At 39.2% G+C, this 10834-nt stretch overlaps 1 protein-coding gene across 1 annotated transcript; it reads left to right on the top strand.

Moving 5' to 3' along the window:
• Positions 1 to 5475: 5475 nt before the first annotated feature.
• LOC112253055 (serine/threonine-protein phosphatase 2A 55 kDa regulatory subunit B delta isoform) lies at positions 5476 to 10319 on the top strand. Its single transcript, XM_024424925.2, has 10 exons — positions 5476 to 5651; positions 5802 to 5876; positions 6656 to 6753; positions 6921 to 7086; positions 7165 to 7277; positions 7394 to 7571; positions 7807 to 7971; positions 8101 to 8270; positions 8408 to 8499; positions 8638 to 10319. The coding sequence occupies exons 1-10, from the start codon at positions 5645 to 5647 to the stop codon at positions 8915 to 8917; spliced, it is 1344 nt and encodes a 447-aa protein (XP_024280693.1). The 5' UTR covers positions 5476 to 5644; the 3' UTR covers positions 8918 to 10319.
• The last annotated feature ends 515 nt before the right edge of the window (positions 10320 to 10834 follow it).

Raw genomic sequence — 10834 nt, 5'->3', positions numbered from 1 at the left:
TAATAAACTACCCCACACTACCCCATAATGTCAATGTGGAATTATGTTTTAAAAATGTGTACAAATTAATTAAATATGAAAAGCTGAAATGGCTTGAGTCAGTAAGTATTCAACCTATGTTATGGCAAGCCTAAATAGGATCAGGAGTAAAAATGTGCTTAACAATTCACATAATAAGTTACATGGACTCACTTTGTGTGCAATAATAGTACTTAACATTATATTTGAATGACTACCTCATCTCTGTACAGAGGAGATTGGTGTCACCTTAATTGGGGAGAACGGGCTCATGTTAATGACTGGAGCGGGATCAGTGGAATGGTATCAAATACATCATACACATGGTTTCCAGGTGTTTGATGCCATTCCATTTGTGCCGTTCCAGCCATTATTACGAGCGATTCTCCCCTCAGCAGTCTCCACTGTGTCATGACGTTGGCCTGGGGGTAGGTTTATGACCGTCATAAATACCTCTCCCCCCCTTTTTCCTCTCTCTACCCTACTGATGTTACATTTGAAAACCCCTTAGTTAACATAGAGATTCTGGGAACATCAGAAGGTGGGGAAAAATGAACTATATTCTGGTAATCCGACCAATTGAACATATGCAGTGGTACTTAATGAATATGATGTCAGTTCGTTTGTCATCTGATACATTCTCATCAATGATAAGATGACATAAACTCTACAGTGTAAAGTCTACACATCAGAGTTATCGGATTCACATGGAATTGTTGTTCAATTTAAATGTTTGAATATTAAATTATTTGTGATGGGATGAAATGTGATTTTAGCTTCTAAAATGTGAGAATTGGGTTTTCATGAATGAATTAGGCCCGACTCAGTGGCCCGCCCACGTGAAGAGACATAGGTTGTAAACTATGAAACACACCCCTTTTCTCCCTCCACTATATAAGCCCTTGACGAAAATGTAACCTCCTGTTCCGAGGATGTGAGGACGACGGTCCGATGTCAGAATGGTTCAGATAATAACTACAGAATGAAGCCAACATCAGCGTGAGCTTTGGTTGCGAATGGTATGAACTTTGAACTCTTATTCACTACAGAAGTGATACCTCCTAACCATTGAGTTAGCAACAGCAACTGCAAACAAGGGTTAAGAAGGAACAGACAGAGTATCCCGTCTATCACACAACGACGTTACTACAACGTATTCAATTGACCACCAGAGACATTCTTCAAAGGACTCGGTTTGGCAACACGGCCTTCCATCTACCACCAACCTACCGAAGCGCAGCTCAGAGTAAATATTTATTGCATTTTCCTTCTCTAAATGGGTGGTAATTTGGAATGCATAAGATACTGTATTTACGATAGCACAGCTTCTTCCTTTGTCCCTCAGTCTTCCCGCTTTTTCACTCAAACCCAGCCCCTTTTCTTTTTTGTAACCAGCGGTCATATCTGTTCCGCCCGCTAGGGGCGTTTTCCTTAATGACGTAATTTGTAATCAAGGTATAATTCATTCTTTGTATATGTAATTCTGTGTGAGTAGTTAGGTATTTAGTAAATAAATAATTCAACCCAATTTTGTATTGCTGATACAACTTCAACAAGAATTTACAACTTTCAGATGAGACTGAATTAAGGTGACTATTAATATTGACTGCTATTGATGTAAAATATTACTAGGTCTTTAGAGTTTATTCGGACGATAACAGCTCTATAAATATTATTTCGTGGTGCCCTGACTCTCTAGTTAATTACATTTACATGATTAGCTCAATAAGGTAATATTAATTACGGAGAAATTATTCTATAGAATAGCATGTCATATCACTTAATCCGGCATAGCCAAAGACACGACAACTGTCTCTGTACCCCACACATGCAAATAAAATATCTGTAAGGTCCCTCAGTCGAGCAGTGAATTTCAAGCACAGATTTAACCACAAAGACCAGAGAGGTTTTCCAATGCTTCACAAAGAAGGGCACATATTGACGGGTAAAAATCAAAAAGCAGGCATTGAATATACTTTTGAGCTGAAGTTATTCCTTACACTTTGGATGGTGTATCAATACACCCAGTCACTACAAAGATACAGCCATCCTTCCTAACTCAGTTGCCGGAGAGGAAGGAAACCGCTCAGGGATTTCACCATGAGGCCAATGGTGACTTTAAAACAGTTACGGATTTTAATGGCTGTGATAGGAGAAAACTGAGGATGGATCAACACCATTCTAGTTACTCCACAATGCTAACCCAATTGATAGAGTGAAAAGAAGGAAGACTGTACAGAATAAAAATATTCAAAAAAAATGCACCCTGTTTGCAATAAGGCACTAAAGTAAAACTGCAAAAAATGTGGCAAAGAAATTAAATATTAAATATAATAATGTGCAAAAATTGTACAATCTAGGTGTGCAAAGCTCTTAGAGACTTACCCAGAAAGACTCACAGCTGTAATAACTGCTAAAGGTGATTCAAACATGTATTGACTCAGGGGGTTGAATACTTACAGTACCAGTCAAAGTTTGGACACCCCTATTCATTCTAGGGTTTTTCTTAATTTTTTTGGTGTTTTCTACATTGTAGAATAATAGTGAAGACATCACAACTATGAAATAACACATATGGAATCATATAGTAACCAAAATTGTTAAACAAATCTAAATATATTTTAGATTCTTCAAAGGAGATACTGTACCCTTTGCCTAGATGACAGCTTTGCACACTCTGTATGTAATCAAGATATATTAGTGTTTATTTTTCAGTCTTTTTTTTAAATTAAATGTTTAAATCAATTTTAATTCCACTTTGTAAGACAACATATTCAAAAAGTCAAGGGATGTGAATACTTTCTGAAGGTCCTGTATCTCTTCAAAGTGTGACTCAAGTTACTAAAATGATCTGTTTTCGTAGGCTTAAAGTACACTATATATATACAAAAGTATGTGGACGCCACTTCAAATAGTGGTCTCGGGTATTTCAGCCACACCCATCGCTAACAGGTGTATAAAATCAAGCACACCGCCATGCAATCTCCATAGACAAACACTGGCAGTAGAATGGCATTACAGAAGAGCTCAGTGACTTTCAACGTGGCACCATCATAGGATGCCACCTTTCTAATAAGTCAGTTCGTAAAATGTCTGCCCTGCTAGAGCTGACCAGGTCAACTGTAAGTGCTGTTATTGTGAAGTGGAAATGTCTAGGAGAAACAATGTCTCAGCCATGAAGTGGTAGGCCACACAAGCTCACAGAACAGAACCATAGAGTGCTGAAGCAGGTAGCGCAAAAAAATAGTTTGTCCTAAGTTGTAACACTCACTACCGAGTTCCAAACTGTCTCTGGAAGCAACGTCAGCACAATAACTGTTCTTCGGGAGCTTCATGAAATGGGTTTCCATGGCCGAGAAGCTGCACACAAGCCTAAGATCACCAAGCGCAATGCCAAGCGTCGGCTGGAATGGTGTAAAGCTCGCCGCCAATGGACTCTGGAGCAGTGGAAAAGTGTTCTCTGGAGTGATGAATCAAGCATCGCCGTCTGATGGCCGAATCTGGGTTTGGCGGATGCCAGGAGCACAATTGCATAGTGCCAACTGTACAACATACAATTACATTCTAGAAGATTCGGTGCTTCCAACTTTGTGGCAACAGTTTGGGGAAGGCCCTTTCCTGTTTCAGCATGACAATGCCCCTGTGCACAAAGTGAGGTCCTGACAGAAATGGTTTGTCGAGATCAATGTGGAAGAACTTGACTGGCCTGCACAGAGCCCTGACTTAAACTCAAACACCTTTGGGATGAATTGGAACGCTGACTGTGAGCCAGGACTATATGCCCAACATTAGTGCCTGAACTTACTAATGCTCTTGTGGCTGAATGGAAGGAAGTCCCCGCAGCAATGTTCCAACATCTAGTGGAAAGCCTTCCCAGAAGAGTGGAGGCTGTTGTAGCAGCAAAGGGGGGACCAACTCCATATTAATGTCCATGATTTTAGAATTAGATGTTCGAAGCGCAGGTGTCGACATACTTTTGGCCAGTGAAAATCTCATGTTTAAAATCTGATAATCTAGTAACTCATAGCCAAATAATGTTGTTCACTCATCCGATATTTGAATTTTCGGCCAGAGCATAAGTTAGATTTTTGAAAAAATTCAAAAACCTGACCTCAAACTTGTGTCTGAAACAGACTGGGCGAGTTTGTTTTGCATGGCCTGGTTCCCCTGGTGGGTGGAGATTTCACTTAAGGACCAGGCAATGGAATGGTCTAAAATGTACAAACTCCACACATCCGGGGCACCGGTTCATGCAAAACAAACTTGCCCAGTGTTTAAAAAATGCTAGCTATTTCCTCATAGAAGATGTTGTCATGTTTTTGGCTGAGACTTCTCATTGGCTCATTGGCTGAGCAGGCAAATAAGCGGTTTACTTTCATTAATATTTTTATTGACCAGTGTTATGATACTGATGTATAGTTTATTGTTCACTGCTCGGCGACACAAAACACAATTACATTACTGATTGCTTGTCGCAACAGATGGTTTATTTACATAGCAGGTTGTGGATTAATGTGTCAGGTTAGGTGAATTAGTGTGGCAGGTTAGGAGAACTAAGGCAGCATGTTAGGTGTATTAGCATAGAAGGTTAGGAGAATGAGGTTAAGGTTAGGAAAATGGTTAGGCTTAGCTATAATGCTACGACGCGAAGGTTAGGCTTAGCTATAATGCCACTAGACGAAGCTTTAGGCCTACTCCATCTAGCCACAAAGGTAAAACTTAAACAAACCATATGTGGCAACAAACCATCAGAATCATAATACCCCTTCAAAGTAGGATTATACATATGCAAATAAATTATGACTGGTCATTGGTCAGAATAATCCAAATCATATTGTGATGTCATGCTGTGGGCCCAAAACTCCATCCCACCAGAACAGGCTATTATTACAGGTGTATTTTTTTTTTCAAAAAGTTCTTACACTAAAGGGGCATTATCAAATTTTTTGAGTACAATTTCAGTGTTATTTCAACCTCAATAGGATGGAAATATATATGTTTTTTAAACGGAAAATCAAGTTTTTGATTGCCATGTTGACACTGCCGGTGCAATAAAGGTAGCCACCAGGTGTCACAATAAACAAATAAAAAGTTGTTTCTTATAAACATTTTTATTTTTCCCGTAAATAATATATGGTACATTTCATTCACATTTCTTATATTTCATAATATTATTTCAACACACATTATTGTTCCTCAAATTGGCTCTAACAGTAGTAGCCAGTCACTTGAATTGCTTTACAGACTCTTTGAATTGGTAGGCTTCTTAGGTTACATTTACAATGCCTTAACTTGAACTTCAGTGATCAACATGAGGGGTGAGGAGCCATTTTAATTGATCCAGTTTTTCTGTTGTCTCAATTAAGTTTTAAGGAGTAGGGCCAACTGACTCAAATACAGATGGATGATAGATAACTGAAATATGCTTGGAAGCGTGTCGAAATGACGTCATTGTGTTATGCAATGTGCGCCATTTTGGATGGAAAAAATCACGGACGATTTCCGTGATCCCTGACTCCTCACTTTGCCTGTGAATGTTGACTATTTTTTACCTCACGCAAGTTGCATTGGTTGAATAAACAGTGCAATCCGTGTTCAGTAATAGCTAACTCTGCTAAATGAAACAATGGCAGGTAAGCTACTTATGTAGCCGGGAAAGGGTCCCAATACCACTTACTGCTGTGTGGCCTGAATGCAAGTTTTAAATTACACAGCATTTGACTCTAAATGGGTTGGTGAACTGACGCTAGCGAAGTAATGATTCCAATATTATTGTTATGCAGGAGTTGCCGGTGGAAATGATTTTCAGTGGTGTTTCTCACAAGTGAAAGGGGCGATAGATGAAGATGTTGCAGAAGGTGAGTACAGTAACGTTAGGTTAACGAATGAGTTAGCATTTGAGCTCAAATGTGATCAAAGATGTGATGCTGTTATCTTATTATTTCGCAAACTACGCCTTTGACTTACTGTCTTTCACGAACAAAGTCATGACACTGTTCATGTATATGAGTACCACTGCTGGGCAATTCTGAGTTTGTTTTTCTTACTAGCTAACGTTAGCTAGCTCCTCTTGCTTGCAAATCAAGTTGCCTAGCATTATTAGCAAGCTAACGTTATACTCAAACAACTGTAACTTATGTCCCGCACATGTATGTAACATATATAATAATAATTATGCAGTCAGAGTACGTCTTATTAATGTAATGTAGTAAGACACACGCACTGTCGTAAACTAGCGCGTCATCTTGCTAAGAACTCTAGCTAGTTATTTGTGGGAGATTTTGTCAGTGACGTTGAAGGTCTGCGTCGGCAATACGACAATTGAAAGTTCTGATACAGTAAGGAGGAAGTCGGTGTGTTTGATTCATTCAAAGTCAGTCATATTTCTTGGGTTGACTGATAAATCAATTATTTTCAGGGAGGTAGAAATCCACACGCTGCTCTGTCGGCTACTATGCATAGTGTATGCACCCATGAAAGTTGCACCAGGATTTTTTTTAAATATTGGTTTTGATGTTATTATTTACTAGGTTCTGTTCTTTTGCTGATGTGTATCTTTTTGATTATAACAGCCCTTATACATTACTCACAATAAAATTCCAGAATCCAGCTTTAATGGGACATGTCCTCCTTTCAGCTGATATCATCTCAACGGTTGAATTCAACCATTCTGGAGAGTTGCTAGCAACTGGAGACAAGGGAGGCAGAGTTGTCATATTTCAACATGAACAGGAGGTGCATTTTATAATTACCAGCGAAATGTATTTTCATGAACAATGACATTTTTGGAGTTAGATATGATAGGTTGTTTTGGAAAGAAAGGCACTGGATTAAATTCTAAACATAATACATGCTTAATATCCAAGTTTGTCACACAGTGCATATCTGCTTTTCTCTTTCAGTGTAAAAATCGACCAAACCTGCGAGGGGAATACAATGTTTATAGCACTTTTCAGAGTCACGAACCTGAATTTGACTACTTGAAAAGTTTAGAAATTGAGGAAAAAATTAACAAAATAAGATGGTTACCCCAACAAAACTCAGCTCACTTTCTACTCTCAACAAATGGTAAGAACATTTTGCTTTAACCTACTAACCTTTTTGTTAAGTTCTCTTCACCCTCAACATATATATTTTTTTGTACAGATAAAACTATCAAATTGTGGAAAATCGGTGAACGAGACAAGCGGGCTGAGGGTTACAACTTGAAAGACGAAGACGGACGTCTCAGGGATCCCTTTAGAATTACTTCCCTACGGGTTGGTTTAAAGTTGCTTTACCTTTTTAAGATTTCAACCGACACTGTGCAAGAAAAAACACAGTCTATGCATGCTTATAGCTTCCTCCCCTAAATAAATCTGTCCTGTGGTTACAGGTACCAGTGCTGATGCCCATGGATCTCATGGTAGAAGCAAGTCCTCGTAGGGTGTTTGCCAACGCTCACACATATCATATTAATTCAATTTCTGTAAATAGCGATCATCAAACATACCTCTCCGCAGATGATCTAAGAATTAATCTATGGCACTTGGAAATCACAGACCGAAGTTTTAGTATCCTCTTCTGAAAACGTATCAGTCCTCATCCTCATGACTTTTAGATGCAAATGTTTGCTTCATCCAAACTGTCCTCTATTAGCGTATACAGTTCTCAATTTCAGTTTAGATTTTTTTCTTATTGGTCCTGTGCAGTTGTAAGTCAAACAAATACATGTGTGAACATGTTTGACCACATCAGTATGAGCCTTTAGACCTATTTCAGTTAATTTCCTTAACAGTGTCTTCTCAGACATTGTAGACATCAAGCCTGCCAACATGGAGGAACTGACAGAGGTGATCACAGCGGCTGAGTGCCATCCAAACCAATGCAATGTATTTGTGTACAGCAGTAGCAAAGGCACCATACGCCTCTGTGACATGCGAACAGCAGCACTCTGCGATAGCCACACCAAGTGTGAGTACTCAGAGCCTAGTTCTCTGCATTCTAAATTATGTTCATTCACAGATAAATTAGTTTTAAATTAATCTATTTTCAGGGGTTTTGTCTGTCATTTTGAATATCTCTCCATGTTTGTGATTGCAGTCTTTGAGGAGCCTGAGGATCCAAGCAGCAGGTCATTTTTCTCTGAGATCATCTCGTCCATCTCTGACGTGAAGTTCAGTCACAGCGGGCGCTACATGATGACACGGGACTACCTCTCCGTCAAGGTGTGGGACCTCAACATGGAGAACAGGCCAGTCGAGACATATCAGGTACCTGCCTTGCTCTGCGTAGTGATAACAATGGCATAATTTTCAGTGTGGTCCACAATTGTCCAGTTAGGTGTATGGAAATAGTTGGATAGATGCAATTATTTTCCAAATACACTAATCAACATTCTCCCGCTCAGGTTCATGAATACCTTCGCAGCAAGCTTTGCTCGTTATATGAAAATGATTGCATCTTCGACAAGTTTGAGTGCTGCTGGAACGGTAGCGACAGGTAAGAAACTCTAGCACTTTCTCTGTTTAAGGCAATCTGCACCTACAATGTTCTTTGGACAACTTATCTGCCAATATGTACGTTTAAGGAGTATCTTTGGAGAATTATAAATTACCCACGGTTTCCTTCCTTTCTCAGTGCCATCATGACCGGCTCCTACAACAACTTTTTCCGTATGTTCGACCGCAACACCAGGAAGGACATCACACTGGAGGCCTCTAGGGAGAGCAGCAAACCGCGGGCTACACTCAAGCCCCGCAAAGTCTCCACCGGTGGCAAGAGGAAGAAAGACGAAATTAGCGTGGACAGCCTGGACTTCAACAAGAAGATCCTGCACACTGCCTGGCACCCCAAAGAAAATGTCATCGCTGTGGCGGCCACCAACAACCTGTACATTTTCCAGGACAAGATCAACTAAAAAAATAATTGGGCTCCATCCTGAGGACAAGGCTTTACTGTTCCTGCATAGTTAAGCCTAGTGGTTTATCTGTAACAGAAACAAACAGCCCTCTCGTCCTCCTGGTGAAGTTTAAAGCACTTGTCTCCTTTTTTTGTGGCAGGAGGTTGATTGGTCGGCCTGTTTTCTTTTGAGTCTGAGGTTGATTTAGCCTTGGGTAAATCAGTGCCAGGGCCAAGATTGGACCCTGAGAGCCCACCTTGTGTTGAATCAATAGAACGGCACTCATAAGAGGTCAAACTCTTGAACATTGGTGTTTGTGTTGATATTTTCAGCCTTCATTTCATAATCTTAACAACCAAACTATGGAAAGCCCTGAAGATGACCTCTTGTCATTTTTGTAACACCCTCATTAAGATTTTTTGGCCTTTCTGAAACATGGATATTTCATGGGTTATAGGCCTACCTGTTAACATTCCCCATTGACCATGCATTCAGGCTAAAGCACTTGCAACATGTTGTGAATTTGGAAAGTGGACTTCTTCTGTTCTGCACCCACACCCTCCTATCCAAAATTTATCCCCCAGACATGGTAATGTTATATCACAGACTGTATCTATTCAAATACACCTTTATGGTGTCATCCACTTAATAAAAGTAAATAGAACTACACATGTGTTTTAGAATTTAAATCATGTTTATAGTTGCTTTGCATGTTTTTATGTTGTAGTTAGGTGGAAAAAATGTAAAGTCGCACCAGTCTTTTGAGCAGTTCTTTCAAGCTATCTCTAAAATAACTACTCTTAAGTATCAGAATCACCATTTGAGACTGACCATGTGCAAGTGTCAATATATGTATTTATGTGTTGCTCTCATTTAAGATACAGGCTGGAAACTTAATGTGAAGAGACGCAAGACAAAGGGAATCTGCAGCCTTAATACCTACGTCTATCAATGACAGCTATCGGTTATGTCCCCAAATGTTTTACAAACCTTATGTGCATTATTTTTTTATTCTATTTTATAGATTTATGTCTCATATTACTGCTGCTATTTGTGGCTGTCTGTGAAAACAAGGTATATAATAGTTAGAGTACTGCACACCATACAGATAGATCTAGTGATAGAGTTCTTCCAAAACATGGAAAGTTCTTTGTGTAGTAAGAGAAGGAGATTCAGACAAACCTCTTCTTACATGTGCCCTTTAAATCATTCATTGGTATGCCACTAAAGTCAAAACTGCATACTTTGTTTTCCAAGTTATATCAATGCAAAAATGAAGGTTGAATAGACCTGTACTGATTTTAAAAACAGGAACATCAGTAACAAAGCCTTTCTCTGTTTAATCATTCTGAACATGGTGGCAGTGTATTCACTTGTTTGATTATGTTGACCAAAGTTAAATAAAATCTAATTGTGTTCATCTGCTTTATGCCTCCATTACTTTAAATGGGTGAGAATAGTCCTGGAGCTATAGTTGAAGTCGGAAGTTTACATACACTTAGGTTGGAGTCATTAAAACTCGTTTTTCAACTACTCCACAAATTTCTTGTCGCTTAGGACATCTACTTTGTGCATAACACAAGTAATTTTTCCAACAATTGTTTACAGATTATTTCACTTATAATTCACTGTCTCACAATTACATTGAGTCAGAACTTTACATACACTAAGTTGACTCTGCCTTTAAACAGCTTGGAAAATACCAGGAAATTATGTCATGGCTTTAGAAGCTTCTGTTAGGCTAATTGACATAATTTGAGTCAATTGGAGGTGTACCTGTGGATGTATTTCAAGGCCTACCTTCAAACTCAGTGCCTCTTTGCTTGACATCATGGGAAAATCAAAAGAAATCAGCCAAGACCTCAGAAAAAAATTGTAGACCGCCACAAGTCTGGTTCATTCTTGGAAGTCATTTCCAAACATCTGAAGATACCA

This window comes from Oncorhynchus tshawytscha, linkage group LG06, assembly GCF_018296145.1.
Source record: "Oncorhynchus tshawytscha isolate Ot180627B linkage group LG06, Otsh_v2.0, whole genome shotgun sequence".
In the NCBI taxonomy this organism is placed as follows: Eukaryota; Metazoa; Chordata; class Actinopteri; order Salmoniformes; family Salmonidae; genus Oncorhynchus; species Oncorhynchus tshawytscha.
This window is presented reverse-complemented; position numbering and strand designations above follow the sequence as displayed.

Excerpts from the sequence above, each read along its gene's own strand:
- LOC112253055 (XM_024424925.2), top strand. Across the intron at positions 6,754-6,920 it reads TATTTCAACATGAACAGGAG|TGTAAAAATCGACCAAACCT; the intron begins GTGCATTTTATA and ends TTTCTCTTTCAG. Across the intron at positions 7,972-8,100 it reads CTGCGATAGCCACACCAAGT|TCTTTGAGGAGCCTGAGGAT; the intron begins GTGAGTACTCAG and ends TTGTGATTGCAG.